Genomic DNA, 25587 nt, shown 5'->3' with positions numbered 1-25587 from the left:
CTCTGGAATTAAACATAAATCCAGTTGTTGGTTCTAACTAACTATAAAATCATGTAATTTCTATGAGTCTGTTTCTCATCTATAAAATGGGGGTGGGGGGAGCTAATACCTATCAATGTAAAGCATTTAGAGGATACAGTGTATATTAGAAAAATATTAGTTTTTCTTAAACTTGCCATTATTCTATCCTTCAAGGTCTGACTCAGATACTATTTTTTCCATCAAGTCCCAGATTCTCCAGCTAGAAGAAATTTCTCCTACTCTTACAGCAATTACACTGATCCTTGGCTTTACAGTTGTTGAGGATTGTACCATCACCACTCCTGTCAGACTTAGCTCCTTGGAGGCAGATCCTGTATCTTTTTCATCTTTCAATCCCAAGCTGTACCAAGCAGATGAATTTAAACTATTAGGCATGGAAAACCTTAAGAAAAGCAAAATTCCACCATTTCTACAGCAAAGATCTCCTTGGAGAACTTGACTTCCCAATGGATACCAATTCAACAAGGAGTTTTTTAAAGCAACCCATTAGAAATGGTATGTTTCAGTGGTTCAAAATATCTAAACATTACCAGCATGAAAATGATCATTTATCCAGGGCCTACTAGGACTTGCACTTTACATATATGACTATTAATTTTCAGAAGAATTCTGTAAGAATATCTGTTTTACAAATAAAGAAATGGAAACCCAAGAAGTTACATCCATAGCTTGCTCTGAGTCACGAAGCAAGTAAGCTAGGATTTTTATCAGGACTCTCTCACTCTAAAGCAAGGCCTTTCCACTATACAATGCCCTCTTTCACAAACATGTTCCATATATTGTTAGACATTCATCTTAGTGGAGTTTTATGCAAACTAAGACATTGGTCAGCCTGACAAAATAATACATTTTTAAAGTCTAACCTTCAAATGTCCTTCGCCGGTGAGGAATTCAGAGTAACCTGCATCAGTGGCCAGCAAACCTACAAACTGCATGCTGGGCCGTTGTTGTATAAAGGCTTCAACAGCTTTATCTGTCACATGCTTTCTCCCAGAAACATCTAGTGAGACAAGGTTGGGTAGGATGTCCTTTTGTTCTAGTAAGCGAAGAGCTATGTCTGATGTAAACTGTTTATCATCTGAAATATCAAGATGATTCAGATGTTTCAGTTCCCGAACAACATCCAATATCTGGGTAGTTGTCATTTTTAAACATTTCAAGTGGTGCATGGTTAGAGACTTGAGTCGGTCTTTGCAGGCCAGCAAAGCTGTGATGTCTGTGATCGAGGTGTTAGAAATATCCAGGCTCTCTAATCTTGGCAACGAGGCAACTTCAGCCAGGTCTTCATTATAAAAGAGAACGTTAGTGATGCTTAATGCTCGAAGGCCAGAAAGCCGGCTGAAGCACCGCTCATAAGGATCTTCGAGGGAGAGAGTTAATGAGTTCAGCACTAGGCACTGGAGATTTTGCTGGATCCATTTGTTACTGCCAAGCCCACTGATGATGTCTGTAATTGTGATGTCAGCATTCACACCTGTGGCATCAAGTTCCACTAACTTGTGGTGGCAGAAGGCTTTCCGGAAAGCAACCGCAGAGATCTTGGCTTTGCGAATGCAAGCTCGCTTTAAGCGCATCTGGTTGCCCCTGAAAATACCTACAGTTCCATCATTCAGTAGACCTGGAAAAAAAACAAGCAGCACTTAATTTCAAAAAATGATTAAAGAATTGCTAAAATTTCCAGCATACTTTACATTTCCAAAGCACATCCATGTAACAGTATTTCATTTAATATATGTTAACAATTCCACAAGATAAAAATATTATTATCTACAACTTGTAGATGAGTAAACTGGGGCTCAGAAAAGTGGCTTTCCAAGATCAGAGAGCTAGCAAGGGGCAGAATCAGGACTGTGGTAGATATTACAGATATTCACTAATATCTGGTTCTACTTGCCTTCTTGGACACAGAGAGAACTACATTTTCCAGCCCACCCTTAGCGTTAGATGGGGCCATGTGCCTAGTTCTGGCCAATGGGCTTTAGGCTGAAGGACCCGAGAGTCAGTGCATGATTTCCCATGTTATCTTTTCCTGCATGTCAAATGAGGAATCTTCAAGTTCTAGACAGTATAGTTTTCTGAGACTGGAGTCTCCATCAGCCTGGATCCAAGGGCAACCATGGAGAGGAACCCTCCATGTACTTGCACCATTTATGTACCATAAGTGAAGTATAAATAAACTTTGTGTTAAGCTATTCCATCTGGGGGATTAATTTGTTACTACTACATTATAAGTTTATTCTTCAATTTCACTATAACACATTATTATACATACAAACATATATATACACACATATATTTACCACATGCATGTCTATAACTCATTGAACCACTGGCTAGATCTGAAATTTTATTAAAAGTATCTAGAGGTTATAACCCCTTTCCGTCAGATGAATTCAAAGTGGATACAGCAACTTTTTAAACTCCATTAGGGGCGCCTGGGTGGCGCAGTCGGTTAAGCGTCCGACTTCAGCCAGGTCACGATCTCGCGCTCCGTGAGTTCGAGCCCCGCGTCAGGCTCTGGGCTGATGGCTCAGAGCCTGGAGCCTGTTTCTGATTCTGTGTCTCCCTCTCTCTCTGCCCCTCCCCCGTTCATGCTCTGTCTCTCTCTGTCCCAAAAATAAATAAACGTTGAAAAAAAAATTAAAAACAAAAACAAAAACAAAAAACCTCCCTTAGAGATCTACCTGATCTTAATAGTGCCAGAAGTATATGATGCTTTGGAACCACATCTATCTCAACAATATCATGAATCAATTAAACAACATTTACTGTGAAAGAAATAATGGCCATGCCAATATAAGGTGGCCTAAGAATAGTTTGGGGTAAGTGAATAGTTGGGACCAGGTAAATAAATAGCCTGGAGTCAAGGGAAAAACTCTAAGTGGTACTTCAGCAGACTCATACTAAAGATAGAACTTGGGCGGTCAGCCTCTCACCCTTAAATTAGAACGAAAGTTTTTTTGTTTTTGTTTTTTTCTTTTAAGGGAGCACTGCCTTCTAGTGGATTTTGCAGACTTATTTATGGTTAAAGAGTTAAACTCAAGAAAAACCTTTACCTGTCACAGCGGACAAAAATGACTATATATTAAGAATTACAGGGGCACCTGGGTGGCTCAGTAAGTTGAGAGTTAACCTTGATCTCAGCTCAGGTCATGATCTCACAAGTTTGTGAGATGGAGCCCTACATTGAGCTCTGCGCTGGTAGCATGGAACCTGCTTGGGATTCTCTCTCTCCCTTTCTCTCTCTCTGCCCTTCTCCCACTCTCTCTCTTTCTCAAAATAAATAAATAAACTTAAAAAAAAAAGAATTCCATTATTGTGGAATTATTGTGCTGTCCAATTCAGTAGCTACTTAGCACACACAGTTATTGAGCACTTGACATGCAGATAGTCCAAACTGAGGGATGCTGTAAGTGTAAAATACACACTAGATTTTGAAGATATAGTACAAAAGATGAAAAATATCTCACTAATAATTTTCTTACTGACTATATGCTGAAATGTTATTTTGGATATATTAGATTGAATAAAAATATGAATTAGTTTCATGTTTCTACTTTTTAAATGTGGTCACTTGTAAATTTAAAATTTCATGGGGTGCCTGGGTGGCTCAGTAGGTTAAGTGTCCGACTTTGGCTCATGTCATGATCTCACGGTTTGTGAGTTCGAGCCCCACATTGGCTCTGTGCTGACAGCTCAGAGCCTGGAGCCTGCTTCAGATTCTGTGTCTCCCTCTCTCTCTGCCCCTCCCCTACTCTCACTCTGTCTCTCTCTGTTCTCAAAAAGGAATACATGTTAATTTTTTTTTTTAATTTCATATATGACTCACATTTGTGGCTTATATTGTATTTCTTTGAGCAGTGCCATTCTAGAGATAGTCTTAAACCACCTCAATTCTATTTCAGGGGAGTTAATTTAATTAATTAATTCATGGTAAGTTTCCAGCCATTGAACAATTATTAAACAATTATTATATGCCAAACACTATGAAATGTATATACAAAGAAAAATAGGATATGTCCCTAAACTCAAAGAATTCAAAATCCCATGGAGTAGAAGTCTCAAACAATGGTAACAAACTGAAGTATATGGTATACCAGAGCTAAGTACAAAGTACCATGAAAACAAAGAAAAGGAAGCAACTCATTATGCCTGAAGACCTAGAAAGATTCAATGGAAGAGGTGATCTTTGAGTAAGTCCTTCAAAGATGAAGAAAAATTCAAGGATGCAGAAAGGTGAGTGGTATTGAAAGAATAAACAGCATAAACAAAGTCTTAGCATACATATATCAAATCATGTTGTACACTTCAACTAATATGTTATATGTCACTTTTATCTCAATTAAAAAATGCCCTCCCAAAGACCTCAGAGATGTGAAAGCACAAAAATAGTTAGGAAATGGCAAGTAGTTCTACACTGCTTGAACATAAGAAAGGGTAGAGCTACGTTTCCCTAATAAAGAGGGGAAGAGGAATGAGATATGCTCAGAGATTTAAGCATGCAAGTGGGGAAAGACAAGAAACAAGATGGGAAGGTGAGTTGGGGCTAGATCATGCTTAAAGAGAAGAAAAGCAGATCAGCTAGGGACCTTGGGACCCAACGAATGACATGATGAAGTTCCTGAAGTTTTTTTCCTTGCCCCATATATCCCTCTTAAAGTTGAAGAAGTTGGCAACCCAGAAATGCAGACAGGGACCAAAAAAAAAAAAGCTCCCCCCCAAATCTGTTCATTCTAGCTAAAGAACCAGGAAGAAAGCAACCTAACAAGACAGAAAACTTTTATTTTATTTTAAAGATTTAATTTTTTTAAGTAATCTCTATACCCAGTGTGGGGCTCAAACCCACAACCCCAAGATCAAGAGTCATATGTTCCCGTGACTGAAACAGCCATGCACCCCTGGACAGAAAACTTATAGGCAGTAACTACTTTACTTTAGCCAACCACCACAGAAAAGACTGTGGTCCCACCCTCACCCATACCATCATATGCCAAGCAGCGGGCCTAGACTTTTACCCTCCTTACCTGTAACTAGTTGCCCCAATCTCCCCACAGGAAGGTGTTAGAGAAGGCTGAGTAGGGAGCCAGGTCTCTCATCCTTGTTGGGCGGTAAGAACCAGTTTCTCCCCTCTGATGGCAGTGGATACCATCCAGGGAGCTTGGACTTTCACATCCATCTGGCAGTAATGAGGTGCCCTTCCCCTCCCTGCTGGGATAGTCTCATACACAGCCTGATGAGGAGTCAAGTCTTTCACCAATGCCCAACAGTAATGAGGCCACCTCACCCCAAAATGTCAGTGGAAGTCAAATGGGAAGAGAAATGAGGTAGTCACATCCCTCTCTGCTAGGAAGATATCAGTAGAATCCTAGTGGGGAACCAGAACTCCATCCCTTGCATAACTGTACTGAGAAGCCCCATGTCTTGGGTGTCAACAGAAGTCAAGAGGGGAACCAGAATATATACCCCAATCTGGCAATAACAAGGTAGGCAATAAAAAGGCCTCTACCTTCCTCAATGGAATGGTGTCAGGGACACAAACTAAAACAGAAAAGTCCCATAATACTTCAAATGTCTAGATGTTAATCAAAAATCACTTATTATACCAAGGAATCACTTATCATAAGATCTCAAAATGAAAAAAGGCTATCTATAGATGTCAACACTGAGATAAGAGAAATGTTAAAATTATTTGACAGATTTTAAATCCTTTTTTTAAAAAAATGTTACTTATTTGAGCGAGAGAGCGCACGCAGGGGAGAGGCAGACAGAGAGGGAAAGAGACAATCCCAAGCAGTCTCCACACTGTCAATGAAGATCTTAACATGGGGTTCGATCTCACAAACCGTGACATCATGACCTGAGCTGAAACCAAGAGTTGGATGCTTAACTGACTGAGCCCCCTGACATCCCTTGACAGATTTTAAAGGAGCCATCATAAAAATTCATAAGTAATTATAAGCAAGCTCAAAAGAAATGAAAAATTGCCTCAGCAAACAAACAGAAAATATAAAAAGAACTAAAGGGAAATCTTAAAAATGAAAAATAATGGTTGAGCTCAACAACAGAATGTAAGGAACAACAGAATCAGTGAACTAAAAGATAAAACAACAGAAATTACCTAAATCTAAATAACCAGAAAAACATATATATACTGGGAAAAAAAGTGAATAGAGCTATTTATGTCGCTGCAGTCCCAGAAGAGAAAGCAGGCAGGACTGCAAAAATACTTAAAGAAATGACTCAAATACTATCAGAGTGACTCAAACAAAAAACAGTAATAATAGCAAATGCTGGCAAGTATTTGGAGAAACTGAATTAGTCATATATTGCTGGTAGGAATATAAAATGGTAGAGCTACTCTGGAAAACAGTTTTAAACAAATTTTAGGAGCACTGGGTAGCTGATCAGGGAAATATTCAAGAATTCCTGGCCAGTGCTGAGAGACCCCATCTTTACATTACTGACGCCTCCTCATCATGCAGGTCTCAGCCAAGTTATTGCCTCCCTGGAGAAGCTTTCTCTGACCATCCAATCTAAAGTAGATGCCTTCTTTTTTTATTCTCCCTGAGAGAACCATGTTCTTTTTCCCTCAGAGAATTGATCACAAGTTGTAATTCCATATGTTGGTTTGTTTCTTAATTACAGTTAAGTAAGTTAACAAGTCCTACTGAACAATATGCTCCATGAAAGCAAGATTCCTCCTGTGTTCAATATTGTACACTCAATACCTAACATAACACCAGGTACACAACAGGTGTTTAATAATTTTCTTCTTCTCCGGAGCTTCCTTCTTATACATTTTACTTCTACTGGGCCTCTTCTGAACCCACTAGTAACCCCCTCTACACATATGTTAAGGATCTGCTGTTGAGGACCCTTGTGCAAAGCAAAAATGGAAATAGATTCTGAGTTAGGATCAATATTTTCCTATTTATACCACAAAATATATTTGCACATATTTTTTAATGTCAGTTTTGTCTTTTATAGATGAAACTTTAGACTCTTCAGTTAAGACTGATTTTAATCTTATAGTGACTATCACCGTGCATTACAAAATGTGCTGTCAAATTTTGATATCATATACATACATTTTGTAAAATAGTTACTCCTGGTCTCTTTGGGTCAATCTATATTAAGTAAATTTTTTTCTTTTTTTAAAAAAAATATTTATTTATTATTTAGAGAGAGGAGGGGGTAGGAGGGACAGAGAGATGGATACAGAGGATCTGTCACAGCAGAGCCTAACGTGGGGCTTGAACTCAGGATCTGTGAGATCATGACTTGAGCCAAAATCAAGTCGGTGGCTTAACCAACTGAGCCACCCGGGTGCTAAGTAAAGTTTTCTAATAACTAAGTTTAAGGTCCTACATTTAATAGTAATGGAATTAAAACAGCAAAGAATTTTTTAAAATTTTTTTATTATTTTTTTTAACAGCAAAAATTTTTAAAAAGAGCATGATATCTGGAAATCAGTCCTGTGTTTAAGTCCTGGTTCCAACATTTATTGGCTTTTTGACACTAGACAAATTATTCCACAAGTCTAAGATTCCCTATCTATAAAATGGGAATAATTATGTCTCCCTCACAAGGACTGCTATGAAGATTAAATAAGACAATACATATAAAAAGCATTTTGCAGGGGTGCCTGGGTGGTGCAGTCGGTTAAGTGTCCGACTTCAGCCAGGTCACGATCTCGCAGTCCATGAGTTCGAGCCCCGCGTCAGGCTCTGGGCTGATGGCTCAGAGCCTGGAGCCTGTTTCCGATTCTGTGTCTCCCTCTCTCTCTGCCCCTCCCCCGTTCATGCTCTGTCTCTCTCTGTCCCAAAAATAAATAAACGTTGGAAAAAAAAAAAAAAAAAGCATTTTGCAAACTGAAAGCATTACCCAAATGTCATTACTACATCCAAAGGAAATCTTTCTGGATTATCTTCCCCTTCTTTCAAAAATGAACATATTTAAGAATCGCCTACTTTTTTCCATGACCAATAACTGTACTTGCTACAGTATATTTAAGCTAAATCTTCCTTCACTGTCATACTATCTACTTGGGTTGTTAGTTGGCAGCCTGTCCCCTTTGGATGATCAATTCTTAGTTTGTTATGAACCAAGGGGGGTGCTTGGGCGGCTCACTCAGTTAAGCATCTGACCCTTGATTTAAGCTCAGGTCATGATCTCACAGTTCAATGGGATCAAGCCCCGCATCGAGCTCTGCACTGAAAGCCTGCTTGGGATTCTCTATTTCTCTCTGTCCCTCTTTGCTGCTTCCCCATTCTCTCTCAAATGAACAAACATTAAAAGAGAGAGAGAGAGAGAGAGAGAGAGAGAGAGAGAGAGAGAGAGATCTTTCTCAAAAAAAAAAAAAAAAAAAGACCCAAGGTAACTAGAACCATGTATATTTAAGAATATGCTCAAGATTATCTACACTGATGTGGGTATTATTTAGGAGTATCTATGGGACAAAGTGGCTTAGGATCCTCCTACTCTACCACAGTTCTCAGTACTCCCATTCAAGAATATGCTCTAAATGAAGCTTCCTCAAGCGCTTCTTTCAAGAAGTGAAGTACACAAGCCTAAATGCAAGGATTTCGCCTGACAGCATTTTTTATTTCTTTCTGGTTTAGACTATAGACAGCAAAGATGACCAGCAATGTGAGCTCCAGATAAGTGGGGTACTACTCTGGGAGTATGAGCTCTCAGTCACCTAGAAAGTCTAGTTGACTATTCAAGGATGAAATCCATAATGTTTCAAAAGGTATTATTCTTTTCAATTTAATCTCAAACAGAAGGCTGAACATGTCAAGGTGTATCAGTTTAGGTACAGAGATATTACCATTAGATGACAAAATTCTTATTCTGATTTCTAATTCTTATGCACACATTCCCTTGAAAGTTTTTAGCACCATGACACAGAATAAGCAAAGATTATGGCAAGAGAATCAAAGATCCCATAAGTAAAACTTGTTAGCATCTGGCTTATTTTATTTAAAAAAAATTTTTTTTAACATTTATTTTTGAGAGATAGAGTCAAATACAGCGTGAGCAGGGGAGGGGCAGACAGAGAGGGAGACACAGACTCTGAGGCAGGCTCCAGGCTCTGAGCTGTCAGCACAGCGCCCAACACGGGGCTTGAACCGTGAACCGAGATCACGACCTGAGCCGAAGTCATACGCTTAACCAACCGAACCACCCAGGTACCCCAGTATCTGGCTTATTTTAATAAAACCTGCTACCAGTATCATTACTCCTTTGAATTGGGTAAATAAGAAAGAATTTTTGATGTAAAGAAGCTAAGTATTTTCTAAAATCATTATGCTATTAGAAAAAATGATATTATAAATTCTAAAAGTATTCATAGGACTTCTTCCACTTTATTATGAAAATTTTCAAATACACAGAAAAACTGATAAAACAATTTTATAAATTGTGACAAGAATTGGTAGTATGTTCTTTTGCATATTATCAGTAGTATCCACTTGTTTTTCAATTTTTCATATTTTAATTATTATCTCTTAATCTACATTTGACAAATACATAAGTTGAATTTCAAACTTGTCATGTAACATATAATACAGCCTAGAAGTACTGTAAGGTTTTTTTCCCGCAGATTTCTACTTTTTATTATTTTTTTAAGTTTCTTTTTCCAAAGGGCTTGAATATTTTAATGGATAATTTTTTAATTTAATTTTTAAAAATTTACATCCAAATTAGGTAGCATATAGTGCAACAATGATTTCAGGAGTAGATTCCTTACTGCCCCTTACCCATTTAGCCCATCCCCCCTCCCACAACCCCTCCAGTAACCCTCAGTTTGTTCTCCATATTTATGAGTCTCTTCTGTTTTGTCCCCCTCCCTGTATTTATATTATTTTTGTTTCCCTTCCCTTATGATCATCTGTTTTGTCTCTTAAAGTCCTCATATGAGTAAAGTCATATGATTTTTGTCTTTCCCTAATTTCACTTCGCATAATACCCTCCAGTTCCATCCACGTAGTTGCAAATGGCAAGATTTCACTCTTTTTGATTGCCAAGTAATACTCCATTGTGTATATATATACCACATCTTCTTTATCTACTCATCCATTGATGGACATTTGGGCTCTTTCCATACTTTGGCTATTGTTGATAGTGCTGCTATGAACATTGGGGTACATGTGTCCTTTCAAAACAGCACACCTGCATCCGTTGGATAAAATATCTAGTAGTGCAATTGCTGGGTCATAGGGTAGATCTATTTTTAGTTTTTTGAGGAATCTCCATACTGTTTTCCAGAGTGGCTGCACCAGCTTGCATTCCCACAGCTTTCTACTTTTTAAATTTTTATCTTTACTACTGAAGTATAGTTGGCATACAATGTTATATTAGTTTCAGGTGAATAGTATCCACCCTTGATTGTCTGCAAGTGGGTATAATTTTTGCAAAGAGATTAAGTAATTCAGAACATTTTTTGGTGAATAAGGCAGGTAATCACATTGGGGTAACACAATGGGAGGACAGGTTATTTCTTTGACTCTCAGTTTCCTCATCTGATAGCAGCTTGCAAAGGAGAGGTAGAAAACACACTGATGAAGCATATAGCCTCTCTAAGACACTACTTTGGAGTATAACTATTTAGTTACACTTAAAAATACTTCCATGATTTTACCCATATAAAGCATTTGCTACAGTGCCTGGTATGTGATAATAAGTATTCAATAACTGTTAGCTGCTATTCTTAGCTATCAGTGGTTATATTTCAAAAATAATGTGGCAAAGTTAAAACTTTAGTTAACATTCTTTGTTTTTAATGTTCATTTTTTATTTTTGAGAGAAAGAGGGAGAGAGCATTTGTGTGTGGGGAAGGGTCAGAGAGAGAGGGGGACAGAGGATCCAAAGAGGGCTCTGCGCTGATAGCAGTGAGCCCAATGCTGGGCTTGAACTCATAAACCATGAGATCATGACCTAAGCTGAATTTGGACACTTAACCGACTGAGCCACACAGGCGCCCCAACATTTATGCTTTTGATTTACAAGATTAGTTATATGTATATATATGTGAATTGAGTATGTTAAGCATAATCATTAAACTAAGACTAAGAAAGAAATGTTGGCACTGTCATAATCTCTTAAATTCTTGCGTAGCTCTGTAAGGGATCTTTAACTTTACCATATGTAGTACCTTTGAAATTTACCCTAGTTCCTTTTGGCAGGCTGGAAGAATTCAAACAGACTACAGACTTGAGCAACTAGTGCAAAAAGGAGTGCAGACGTCTTCTTTCCAAAATTATTCCAAAATGCCTCAATTACAGCCTTATTTCTCCTACCCTTCCTTGGAATGCATTATCTAGATTCAAACTTTATGTATATATAAACTATGTATATAAATATATATACATTTAAGGCCACAGCAAAAATGTATAGCATTATCTGGCATCTAGGAGCAGGGATATCTCTAAGGGGGATGTAGAAAGACTGTGTGGCGGTGAAAACAGCACAGATTTGGAATCAGACAGACTTACATTTAAACCAGGCTGATGCATTGTGACCTTTAACAAGTTACTTCTCTGAACCTAGGTTTCTTTATCTGCTTATATATAAATGGGATAGTAATGGTTATTTTAGAGGGTTTTTGACAAAATTCAAGGAAAACATAAAATGTCTGGCATGTAACAGGCAATACATAAATGAAAGTTGTTATTATCGCCACACTTTCATTCTATTTTATACTTGTGGACAAGTTTTATTTTCTACTTGTAAGAGTTTATAAACCAGAAATATATAAAGACATTATCCCTTTGAATTTAAGCAGAAATAACAAAAATCCTCAATATACGTAAACAGAATTTCAGAGAGAAGACTTTCCCAATTTATGTTCAGAATTTGTTTTTGAAAACAGAAGTACTAAGTTAAGCGACACTTTCCCAATTCAAAGGTCAACAGCAGAAGTTAGTTTCTCCCTAATAGTATTTATTCTCCCACTGCCAAATGAAGATGTAAGGTAGGGGTGCCTGAGTGGCTCAGTCGGTTGAGTGTCTGACTCTTGATTTCAGCTCAGGTAGTGATCCCAGGGTTGTGGGATCGAGCCCTGTGTGGGGCTCTGCACTGGTCATGGAGCCTGCTTGGGATTCTCTCTCTCCTGCTGCTCCTCTCCTGTTCATCGTGTGTGTGTGTGTGTGTGTGTGTGTGTGTGTGTGTGTGTGTGTGTGTGTTTTCTCTCTCTCTCAAAAGAAAAAAGGAAAAATGTAAGGTATTTTATACCAGCAAATTTCTAAATGGATATTTTGAAAGTTTAAATTATTTTTGCCATGAGAAAAGCAAAGAAGAAGAAAAAGAAGAAGAAAGATAAAAAGCAATTTTCCCAGATTAGAAAAGAAAAACGCTTATTCCAAATTACACAGTAAGTGGCAGGATAGGCAAAAATAAATGAATTCCTTTTCCTGGAATCAGGCTCATCTGGCCTTTTCTAAGAAAATAATTAAATGGCCACAGCAGCATTTCAAAATCCAATGCTAATTAACAGCGCATAATTCTGGTTTCCTCTGTCTAGTTTTTACCATGAAAGGCCATGGTCTGAAGCAGTCGATCAGCCACCTCCTGTGGGAATACTCCAGGTTCCTGCAGACACAATGTTCCATCTTGTCTTGCTGAACAGAACTTCTCAAGGTGAGTAGTCAGGAAATTTAAGCAGATATCAAGTAAGGAATACGGAGATGCCTCCTCCTTGGAGCCCAGAAAAAACATAAAAGGAATACAAAAGCCAACAAGTTAGTTTCTAGGAAAGTAGAGAACAAAACATTCATTTACTCGTTCAACAAGTATTTTTACTCAGTCCACCATATGTTAGATATTGTGTTAGGCAGTGGGAATACAACAGGTGGCCCATGTTTTCAAGAAGCAGAAGAGAAACATTTTAACAAGTATTTACATAAAGTGCATTAAATACCATATTAGAGGACATATTGGGTAGTATGTAAGCACAAGCAGGGTGCCCTAATCAGTCAAGGATGGTCAGGGAAGACCTCAGAGGTATAGCAGATTAATCTTCCTAAATTACTATTCATGACCCTTCCCTGCTCACACCTTGAATGGACTTCCATGTGTCTGAAGAAGACAAAATTCTTAGATTATTAGACTGATGACTCAGTTCTTCCAAAATCTAGCCCCATTTATTTTCCAACTTGATCTCCCACAAAATCCCCATCCCAATCTGATAATGTAAACAAGATGAATTTCTGTGGGTAAAAGAATTTGCTTTAGGTATTAGCATTCTCAAAATAGAAAAGGTTAAACCAGTTATTCCAGTCTGAGGAATAAAGAATTAATCAAATAAGCACAAAGATGTGAGTGTAAGGGTTTTAATTATAGAAATAAACACTCTAAATATCCCCAATAATATAATTAAAATACAATTATAGGAGCTATTATTCATTACATGCTTTCTATGTGACTGTGCTGAGTATCTTACTTGAATTATCCATTATTTCATTTATTCTTTCACCCCTATTCTAAAAAGTAGTCAAGCATTGTCTTCATTTTTAAAGTTTTAATTGAAAACTAGTGCAGAAAAGTAACATCTTTCTCATCATTCTGCACACACTGATAAGGTATATCTTCAAATTAAAAACTGACTCAGGAGCACAAATCTTAAACGCATTATACCATACATGTGACATTTTAATGGCAGCCATTAAAAAGTACAGTTCAAAGATACATTAATGACATACAGAAGTACTCATAATTAATGACACACAGAAGTAAGATATAAAAATAGTTTATAGAACTTCCTCAACCTGATAAAGATTATGAGAAACCCAGTCAGTATCATACTTAAAGTCTGAATATTTCCCCACTAAACTCAGGAATAAGACAAAGATACCTGCCTTCACCACTTCTATTCAATATTGTACTGAAGGTCCTAGAATTAAGCAAGAGAAAGAAATAAAAAGCATACAGATTGGAAAGAAAAAGTAAAACCATCACTATTTGCAGGTGACATAATCCTGTATAAAGAAAATCCTAAGGAGGGCACCTGGGTGACTCAGTTGAGTGTCCAACTCTTGATTTCGGTGCAGGTCATGGTCTCACAGCTTGTGGGATCAAGGCACGGGTGGGGCTCCGTGCTGACAGTGGGGAGCCTGCTTGGGATTCTCTCTCTCCCTCTCTCTCTGGCTCTCCCCAGCTGGCACGTTCTCCCTCTCTCAAAATAATTAAATAAACATAAAAAAAAAAATAGGGGCGCCTGGGCAGCTCAGTCAGTTAAGTGTTCAACTTCGGCTCAGGTCATGATCTCGTGGTTCGTGAGTTCAAGTCCCGCATCGGGCTCTGTGCTGACAGCTCAGATCCTGGAGCCTGCTTCGGATTCTGTGGCTCCCTCTCTCTCTGCCCCTCCCCTGCTTTGTCTCTTAAAAAATAAATAAATGTTAAAAAAAAATAAAAATAAAAAAAGAGAGAGTCCTAAGGAATTAACAACAAAAACTATCAGAACTTAAAAAAAAAAAAAACAAAAAACAAGTTTAGCAAGGTTGTAGGCTATAAGACCTGTTTTATTTATAATACATAATATCAATTATATCTATATGCTTATAATGAACAATTTGAAATGAAATTAAGAAAACAATTCCAGGGGCACCTGGGTGGCTCAGTTGGTTAAGCGGCCGACTTCGGCTCAGGTCATGATCTCACGGTCAGTGAGTTCAAGCCCCGTGTCAGGCTCTGTGCTGACAGCCTGTTTCTGCCTGGAGCCTGCTTCTGATTCTGTGTCTCCCTTTCTCTCTGACCCTCCCCCATTCATGCTCTGTCTCTCTCTGTCTCAAAAATAAATAAACGTTAAAAAAATTAAAAAATTAAAAAAAAAAAAGAAAACAATTCCAGGCGTGCCTGGGTGGCTCAGTCAGTTAAGCATCCGACTTCAGCTCAGATCATGATCTCACAGTTCATGGGTTCAAGCCCCATATCGGGCTCTATGCTGACAGCTCAAGCCTGGAGCCTCCTTCAAGAGTCTCTGTCTCCCTTTCTCTCCGCCTCTCCCCCAATTGTGCTAATTCTCCCTCTCAAAAATAAATAAAACATGAAAAAAATAAAAAGAAAATTCCATTTACAATAGCATCAAAAATAATAAAATAGGAATAAATTTAAGAAAAGTGTTAAAACATTAAAGACCTAAATGGAAAGACATCCATATTTATAGATCAGAAAACTTAATATTATTAATTGATCTACAGATTCAATACAATCTCTATCAAAATCCAGCTTACTTTTTGCAGAAATTAACAAACTGATCTTAAAATTCATATGTAAATACAAGGGATCTAGCCAGACTATGGAAAGAGCCCAAATGCCCACTGACTGATGAATGGATAAAGAAGATGTGGTATATACACACAATGCAACATTACTCAGTGATCAAAAAGAATGAAATCTTACCATTTGCAATGATGTGGATTGAGGTGGAGTGTATTATGTTAATGAAATAAGTCAGTTGGAGAAAAACAAATACCATATGATTACACTCATCTGTGGAATTTAAGAAACAAAACAGATGAACATATGGGAAGGAGAAAAAAAGAGAGGGGACTCTTAATGATAGAGAACAAACTGAGGGTTGATGGGGGAGGGGGGCGTGGATGGGGGAATGGGCTAGATGAGTGATGGGTATCAAGGAGGGTACTTGTTATGATGAGCCCTGGGTATTGTATGTAAGTGATGAACTACTGAATTCTACTCTTGAAACCAATATTGCACTGTACATTAACTAAATAGCATTCAAGTAAAAATTTGAAGGAAAAAGAAAAGAAATACAAGGGACCTAGAATAACTGAAATAATCTTGGAAAAGAACAACAAAGTTGGAGGACCCACACTTGCCGATTTTGAAACTTACCACAAAGCTACAGTAATTGAGATAGTGTAGTAATTGAGATAGAATAGATATATAGATGAATTAAATAGAACTGAGAATCCAGAAATAAACTCTTATATTTATGGTCAATGTTTTTTTAATTTTTTTTTTTTTTTAATTTTTTTTTTCAACGTTTTTATTTATTTTTGGGACAGAGAGAGACAGAGCATGAACGGGGGAGGGGCAGAGAGAGAGGGAGACACAGAATCGGAAACAGGGTCTAGGTTCTGAGCTGTCAGCACAGAGCCCGACGCAGGGCTCGAACTCACAAACTGCGAGATCCTGACCCAAGCCGAAGTCGGATGCTCAACCGACTGAGCCGCCTAGGTCCCCCAGTGGTAAATATTTTTTTATGGTCAATATTTTTGACAAGCATGCCTAGACAATTAAATGGGCAAAAGAACAGGCTTATAAACAAATGGTGCTGGGACAAATGGACATCTACATACAAAAGGACAAAGATGGGAGTCCAACTTCACATCATATACAAAAATTAACTTAAGATGGATCAAAGACCTAAATGTAATAGCTAATTAACATCTTGGACGAAAACACTGGTATAAATCTTCCTGATTTCGGATTAATAAATGGTTTCTCAGATACAACACAAAAAGAACAAACAACCAAAGAAAAAACAGACACTTTGAATCTCATCAAAATAAGAAACTTTTGTGCTTCAAAGGTCATCATCAGGAAAATGAAAAGAAAACCCACAGAATGGGAGAAATGAGTTGCAAATCATATATCTAATAAGAGATTTGTATCTAGAATATATAAATAACTCTTACAACTCAATAATAAAAAAAAACTCAATTAAAAACAGGCAAAGGTCTGAATAGATGTTTCTCCAAATAAGTATAAATGACCAATAATCATATGAAAAATGTTCAACATTATTAGCGATCAGGGAAATGCAAATCAAAATCATAATGAAATAAATACCTTACATCCAAGAGGGTGGCTATAATCAGGAAGTCAAATAATGAGTGTTTATGAAGATATAGAAAAACTGGAACTCTCATACATTGCTAGTGGGAATATAAAGTGATGTGGACACTTTGAGGAAAAAAAGTATACCATTTTACCATATAACTTAGTAATTCCAGCCCTGCGTATCTACCTAAGGGAAATGAAAAACTTGTATGTGAATATTTATAGAAAAATTATCAGAATAACTAAAAAGTAGGAACAACCCAAATGTCCATCAACTGATGGACAAACAAAATATAGCATATCTACAGAATGGAATACTATTTAGCAAAAAAAAAAAAAAAAAAATCCTGATATATTACACAACATGGATGGACCTTGAAAATAGTACACTAAGTGGGGCACCTGGCTGGATCAGTTGGAGGAGCATGTGACTCTTCATCTCAGGGTTGTGAGTTCGAGCCCTACATTGGGTGTAGAGATTACTTACAACAAACAAATAAATGAACTTAAAAAAAATAGTATGCTAAGTGAAAAAAGCCAGTCACAAAAGAACATACACCGTATAATTCTATTTATATAAAATTTTCAGAATAGGCAAATCTATACAGACAGAAAGTAGATAACTGGATGCTAGGGATGGGTGGAGGAAGAGTTGAAGGAAAATGGGAAGTGAATGCTCATGGCTATAGGGCTTTTTTTGTGGGGCGGTGATGAAAATGCTCTAAATTCATTGTGGTTATAGCTGCACAACTCTACAAATATATTAAAAACCACTGAATTGGGATACACTTTAAATGGGTGAACTGCATAATATGTGGATTATATCTCAAAAAAACTGTCGTAAAAAATAGTTTATAGGGGCACCCGGCTGGCTCAGTTGGTAGAGCATGCAACTTTTGATCTCAGGGTCGTGAGTTCAAGCCCCACATTGGATATGGAACCTACTTTTAAAAAAAAGTTTATGAAACTGTAAATAAATACAAGACTAGAAAAAAAAAAATACATCGAAATGTCAATGGTAGTTAATTTTGCGGATGTTACCAGTTTTCTTCTCCGAAAAAAAAATCAGACTTTCTATTCAGCACAGATTTCTATAATCAAAAATTGTTATTAAAATATTTACATGTTACAGTTTACAGAGTACTTTCACATTCACATATTTGATTTTGTGCTGAGTAAGGTAACAAATATATTATTTTATACATGAGGAAACAGACTTCATAAAAGCCATAAATGGCTGGCCCAGTGTGACATTGACTATTGGCTGCCAACCGTAATATCTGTCCTCTGTTTCTATGTTAATAAAACCTTTTATTTTTACCAGACCATACAACCACTTGTAACAAAGACCACACATCCCAGCTTCCTCTGCAGCTAGATGTAGTAAGGACACATTAGAACAATTTCAAAGGAAATAATTCATCAAATTCAACTGCTGCCACATAGAACTTTACCTATCTTATTTCCCAAGTTTTAACTATGAATTCTTCCTGCTTTTTCTATTCTTCATTGTACCATTTTCCTAAATGTTTAAAATTCATCCCCCAGATGAAACAAGCTATATTTCCACCTCAGTTGGTAAACTTCAAAATTATTTATTTTGCAGAAGAGAAAATAAATGAAAGTTGTGTGTCAGAGGGAAGATATCAAACTTTATGAGTACATGCTTTTTACAAGACATTTAGCAGAATAAACTCAGGAAGTAATATATGAAGGATTATAATATTAAATAATCATTCTTTAACAAGTGGTAAAATATACTCAACAAGGAGGTTTGGACCCCATAAATTTTTCCTTTTCAAGGAAATTCCACTTTATCTTGTTAATTGGTAAGCCAAAGAATTTTCCAGATAGTTGTTCTCCCATTGGGAAGTGTATCTGCCTAATATTAATAACCTGGGCTTTGGAGCTAGAGTGCACATCCTAACTTCTTACTTGCTAACTGTGTGACATCATACACATTACCCAAACTTTTGTTCTTCAGTTTTCACACTTATAATAGGGATAATCATAATGCCTATTTCATGGAAGTTGTTGTGAGGATTAAATGAGATAAAGCAGGAACCAGAGAACATAGGATAATGGCAGTGTGTCTGGAAACACAGAGCTTGTAAGGGACAGAGCCAGAATTGAAACCCAGGAAATGTGGCTCCAGAGCCTACAACTTTATCCAATGGCAATATATTACCTTTCCAACTTTATATACCAATGTTGAATACAGTATCTCACCTATACTCAAAAGTAGGCCTGTGATATGAACAAGGATAATCACCCCCATTTAAGAACAGAGAGGTTATGTATCAAGCAGTGAAAGAACTAGAACTATACTTAGGTTATCTAAGCCAATATCTAAACTCCCATGATTCCCCAAATCCTAGTCATTTAAGCTAATACAGAAGTATTGAGAGACCAGTGCTTTCTACTTTATTTTTTTTAAGTTTATTTATTTATTTTGAGAAAGAGAGAGAGAGAAAGCAGGGGAGGGACAGAGAGAGAGGGAGAGAGAGAAAGAATCCCAAGCAGGCTCTGCCTGATCCGGGGCTCGAGCTCACAAACCATGAGATCGTGGCCTGAGCCAAAATCAAGAGTCAGACACTTAACCAACTGAACCACCCAGATGCCCCCTACTTTATTTTGAAACAAATAACAGTAGCACAGAAGACTAAAAAAGAAAGGATAAAGGAGAAGCTAGAATTCAGTGCCCAAAAAATGAATCTCTTGGAAATTCCTGCTCAGAGATTTCCCCCTTTACCAACTAGGTACACCCCCGGCAGAGTAAGAACAAAACTCCTACCAAAAATAGCAGAAGAGAGAGGAGGTCAAATCTGACTTCATTTGAATGTTGTTGTTTTTTTAAATTTATTTATTTGGGGGGGGGGGGGGGGGGGAGGGGTATAGAGACAGAATCCAAAGCAGCCTCCTCACGGAGCGCGACTCAAGGCTCAAACCTACTCATGATCTGAGCTGAAACCAAGAGTCAGATGCTTACCTAACTGAGCCACCCAGGTGCCCCTGATTTCATCTGGATCATAAAACAATCCACACAGTTCAAAGACTAAACAATTTCTAGAAAGAATAGGAGAGTTGTTTTTTTTTTTTTTGAGAGACGAGAAAGAACCTTCTTTGTGTGTGTGTGTGTGTGTGTGTGTGTGTGTGTGTGTGTGTATTTTGAGAGAGAGTAAGTGTGAGCGGGGGAGAGGTGTAGGGGTGTTAGGTGGGGATTGAGAGAGAGAAAATCTTAAACTGACTCCTAACCCAGCTCCAAGCCGACAATGTGGGGGCTTGATCTCAAAAACTGTGAGATCATGACCTGAGCTGAAATCAAGAGTCTGAGGTTTAATTGCTTAACCGACTGCGCCACCCAGGTACTCCAGGAAAGTTCTTTTTAATTAATTGAAATGCAATCTATTCAATCCAGCCCTACCCAGTTCTTTAATGCACAGCTCTTATCCTATTACTCTACTTCTAAAAAAAAGCTTCGAAGGTGCCAGATTATCTGTAACCACAGTTCTCATGCTGGGAACACATACAAGGGGTTCCCAGCAGAGGTGTGCCAGGGAACTAAAGCTAGAGAATAAACTTGGCACATCACAGAACATTAAACATATCCAAAGATTATTTGAGGGGATGAAGAGTATGGGAGGATGGCAGAGAGGGAATTATGTAACCAATACGTGACTTCAAATATTTTTGTACTGAAACAAATACATGATGTAGACGGCAAACACTGCATGAATTTTAAGACAAAACAGAAGTTATCAAGAAATTAATGTTTGTAACACCAGTTTCTAAAAATTCCCTTTCCTATCCCACAGCAAATTTAGTTTCCTCTGCTGTTAGAAGTTGGAAAAACAGGGGTGCCCAGGTGGCCTCGACAGTTAAGCATCTGACTCTTGATTTTGACTCAGGTCATGATTTCACAGTTCGTGAGTTAGAGCTCCACATAGGGCCTGAGCTGACAGTGTGGAGCCTGCCTGGGATTCTCTCTCTCTGCCCTTTCCCAACTCATGCTCTCTCGCTCTCTCTCTCAAAATAAATAAATAATTAAAAAAAAAAAAAAAAGAAGTTGGAAAAACAAAGACCTTAAGAATAAAGTGTAAACACTTCAGCAAGGTATTCAAAATGTTTTACTAACAGGCTCCAACCTTCCTTTCAACTCTCATTTTCCACTGTTCCCTTCTCCCACCAAATATACTCCCTACCAGGTACACTAAACTATGTGTAACTTAATGCAACCTACTACTTAACACTGTTCCTTAAGCACTGTGACAGGCACTTAGATACCTCTGAGTCTTTTTTTTAGATTAGTACTTCTATGTGGTAAAATTTCACATGTCCTTCAAAATTCAGTCAAACATCACAAGTTCTGTGATGTCTTTGTTAATTTCCAGAGCAGATTTTACTCTCAGCACCTGACAAATTAGACTGCACCATAACAACAGCTATCATGTACTGAATGACAGCTGTGTGGTACCAGGCACTAACGTAACTACTTTATACATGCTGGCAATCTCAAAACAACTTTGTTTTGAACAAAGTAAGTAAACCGAGGCTCAGAAAAATTAATTTACATGTCAAAGATAAAACAGCCAGCAGATGGCAGAACAAGAATAAAAATTACCACTGCTATTTTTCATGAAACACTAAGTCTCAGGTCCTGGTTCAGAGCTCTTTTAGATACATGAGTTCTTTCAATTTCTATGAATCAAGCACCATTACAAGATGCATTTTAAAAATGAGGAAACTGAGATTTAGGTTAAATATCTTCCTCATATTTACATGGCCAACAGGTTACTCAACTGGGACTCCTAACACAAGAATGAGGTCACAGCCTACATTTTTAAGCTTTTACCCACTAAGCTATAACAGTATCATAATCATAATTATTGAGCTCATGCTATTTGTTAATATATGCTATATGCCTAAACTATGGTCAGCACTTTACATATATAATTTCATTTACTTCCCATGAGAATTCTGTAAGTTAAATTCTATCAGTATCTCCATTCTACAAAGATGAGGATGCTGAGGTTTTGAGTGGTTAAGTAATCTGCTTAAGATGATACAGCTAAGAAGTGGCAAAGCCAGGACTAGACCTCAGGCAATCTGACTGTAAAGTTAATTTTGTGCTTTAATCACTACATAACAAGCTGCCACTTATATCTGACTCCAACTCTAGGTTTCTTTTACAATGCCATGTTAACCACAGTTATTAATCACTGTGTGTCTCCCCCACCAGACCATGATGTTCTTTAAGTTCAAGGAACCTATTAACGCTTTTCTTTTTTTAAGATTTTAAGTAATCTCCACACCCAACATGGGGCTCAAAGTCACAATTCCAAGACCAAGAGTTGCATACTTTACCGACTGTACCAGCCAGATGCCCCTTAATGTTTGCTTTATATTCCTAGCACCCAGCACAGTCCCTGACATTTGCTGGTTTAAGGAGAAAGAAAGAAAGGAAGGAAGGAAGGAAGGAAGGAAGGAAGGAAGGAAGGAAGGAAGGAAGGAAAGAAAAGGGATTCAAATTAGAACCAGTAAAGGGACTTGTCCAGTGTCACAATATTTCTAAGAAGTAGGGCCAAGACACAAACCCAGATCTGTTGATAATGAAGTACATACTTCTTCCACTATACCATACCATCTCTCAGAACAATTATTAGTTTGGCACTGATGCAAATTCCAAAAAACAGTTTGGGGACCCAGTGGTTGTTACGATGGCTCAGACATGAGGTGATGATGCTGTGGATTTGGGTAGAGGTAATGAAAACGGAAAAAACAACCAAAAGTAAAAAATAATTTGAGGGAAGAATTGACAACATGAAGTAAGTATTTCTGAACCCCAGTACCTACCACAATGCCTGGCACTCTACTAAACAGGCAAATGTTCTCTGAAGGACTGACCAACATTCATCATATAGCATACTTTTGACACACATTATCTCATTTAGCCCTTACAACAGTCTTGAGGACTGGTATAACAGACATTTTGTGTATGATGATACCAGAGCTCAGAAAGAATATGACCAAATTCATCCAGTTAGAATGTGGTAGAATTGAGTTTTGAATCAAGGTATATAATTTCAAATATTATGCCCTTTTTCTTATCTTATATAGCACCCTAAGGTGAAGAAGGGAAGTAGGAAGAAGGGAAGCTGAGATAAAAAGGAAAAAAAAACAAAAACAAAAACAACTCCAAGATTTAAAGGAGTTAACCAGGAAGGAAAAAATGTGTGTGTGTGTGTGTGTGTGTGTGTGTGTGGTGTAAGAAGAGGGGAGCACAATAAAGCACATGGAATAAAATGCTAACATTTTGGGCAATTTTGGTGACTGTTACATAAGAATTCTTTGTATTATTTTTGCAACTTTTTATAAGTCTTAAATTGTCAAAATAAAAAGTTAGAAAATAAAAATAAAAAACGAAATAGTGATTAATACTCACATAACCTCACTGACAAAACTGACAAGACTAGGCAAAGGATTACTTCTTCAGAAGAATTTGTTGTAGTCATGGAGTCTGTCTGCTTAGGCAAGTACAGAAAAGGAACTAATGCTTTGGTGAAAGAACTGAACTGAATATACAGATTTAATTAGCATCCCCTAGTGGTGACAACTGAATGGTAAGAATAGATAAATTCTCAGAGGGAGTGATAGATCAGTAGAGATTAACTAAGCCCTATAATTAACTATCACAAGTATAGCAGGCAGAATGACATGGTCCCTGAACAATGGCTGAAAAAATATCCTATAGCAAATAGGAAAAACACCAATTTCCAGTATGAAAGAACAACACAGCTCTTTTAAACATTTTTTTGGTTAATATGGTATTTTCTGGAACAGGATATAATCCTGACACAGTGAATTATTCAAATAAAGTTTGCCCAGATTGGTCTTCTCCAATACTGCTGGTCAGAGTGTAAACAGGCACAATTTTTCTGGATATGAAAGATTTAATAATAGTCTTTAAAACATATACACTCGGGGCGCCTGGGTGGCGCAGTCGGTTAAGCGTCCGACTTCAGCCAGGTCACGATCTCGCGGTCCGTGAGTTCGAGCCCGGCGTCAGGCTCTGGGCTGATGGCTCGGAGCCTGGAGCCTGTTTCCGATTCTGTGTCTCCCTCTCTCTCTGCCCCTCCCCCGTTCATGCTCTGTCTCTCTCTGTCCCAAAAATAAACTAAAAAACTGAAAAAAAAATTTAAAACATATACACTCTTGATCCAGTACCTCTTCATCCAAGAATTTACCTAAAAAATAGTAAATGATCAGAGATATTAACAAAGGTATTTACACAAAGGGACTGATCACAGTTTTTCTGACAAAAAAAAAAAAAAAAAATTGACACATACAAGTGTCTAAAATAGGGGGAGGGGTGCCTGGCTGGCACAGTCAGTAGAGCACATGACTCTTGATCTCGGGGTTGTGAGTTCGAGCCCCACGTTGGGTTTTGAGATTACTTAAAGATAAAATCTTTAAAAAAAAATAGGGGGAAATGGTAAGCAAATCATAGTGTATCAACTCTGTAGAATATTACACAGCAATATGTGTGGTTCTGAATAAATTTTAAAGACATGGCAAAACACTAAGAATAAAGTATTAACCTAAGTTAAATAAAAAATATATGCGGCAGGATTTTAATTAAACATCTATACAGTCATAGGAAATTATATTGCCTGAAAAGCATTTCAGAAGATTAGAGAGCTGCCTCCAAATTAAATAATATGCTGTCGTATATCTACAGAGAAGAGCAAGGGAAAGACATGAAATAAAATAGGATAGAGGATACCTCAAAGGTAGGGAAAGTGGCATAAAGGAATGGTGCACACAGGGAAAAAAATGGCAGTGGTCATGCTCTATTTCTTAACTTGGGATACTAGGTTTTTAGGTATTTGTTTACTATGTTTCATGACTTACATAAATGTTTCATATGGTCTTCTGAATATATCAAATTATTAAAAATGGAAAAAAGACAAAAATAGAAATTAATGGAAACCAAAAAAGCTGTATTTGTTTCTGCTTTTCGAGTATTATAAAATAACCAAGAAACTGTCATTTTATCAGAGACGATATTTTTCAATATAATAGTTTCATATTCAAACTAAAACAGACATTTGATTGGACTCAGTAACAATATTTTAATTTTGAATGATAACATGTATGTGTACACACGTGCATGGGCACACATATTATTCCTGAATTGGCCATAATGTAACTTCTTACCACTGCTCTTATACCCTTTCCCAATGTAGTCTTACATTCCCCACAGGTTTTACCATCTGCTAGTGATGGACTGTTGGAAAGGGAGCCTTACGAGGGTTTTCAGAAGAAAAGCAGAGGAGCAGCTATGATGTATAAGGGAAGCAGACAGGAAATAAAAAGAGAATTTTGAGAGGCAGATCTGTGAGCTCCCTTCTACTTCACAATGTTGCACAATTTACAAATAAAGACTTACACTTATTTTGAAATGACTTTTTGGCTGTGGGGGATTATGGTCCATGGATTATGATACTGTTAAGACTAGATACATAGGTCACAATTTAAACAGTTATATATAAGCAGTTAAAGAATTTCTCCTACTATTAAAGCTAGGTATATACACAAATCTTCTCTTCTGCACCTGTGTTTAGATATTACAGAGCAGGGCCTTGAAGGAACAAAACAGAGGAAAAGAATGACTAGAATGAAAGGATGTCAAAAGAGGTCTTGACGTGACATTACCTACAAGAGACACAAAAGGCTCTC

At 37.4% G+C, this 25587-nt stretch overlaps 1 protein-coding gene across 1 annotated transcript in view; it reads right to left on the bottom strand.

The window, feature by feature from the left end:
- The window catches only part of ZYG11B (zyg-11 family member B, cell cycle regulator), a 92716-nt gene that overhangs the window by 53774 nt on the left and 13355 nt on the right, over positions 1 to 25587 (bottom strand). The window contains exons 2-3 of the mRNA XM_006934745.5: positions 12573 to 12738; positions 906 to 1660 (exon numbers count right to left, since the gene is read on the bottom strand). Coding sequence (XP_006934807.1) covers positions 906 to 1660; positions 12573 to 12738 — 921 coding nt within the window. The remainder of the gene's footprint in view (positions 1 to 905; positions 1661 to 12572; positions 12739 to 25587) is intronic.

The sequence above is a fragment of the Felis catus genome, chromosome C1 (genome assembly GCF_018350175.1).
Source record: "Felis catus isolate Fca126 chromosome C1, F.catus_Fca126_mat1.0, whole genome shotgun sequence".
Classification (NCBI taxonomy): domain Eukaryota; kingdom Metazoa; phylum Chordata; class Mammalia; order Carnivora; family Felidae; genus Felis; species Felis catus.
Note: the sequence above shows the minus strand (reverse complement) of the source record. Positions and strands in the feature narration are given on the sequence as shown.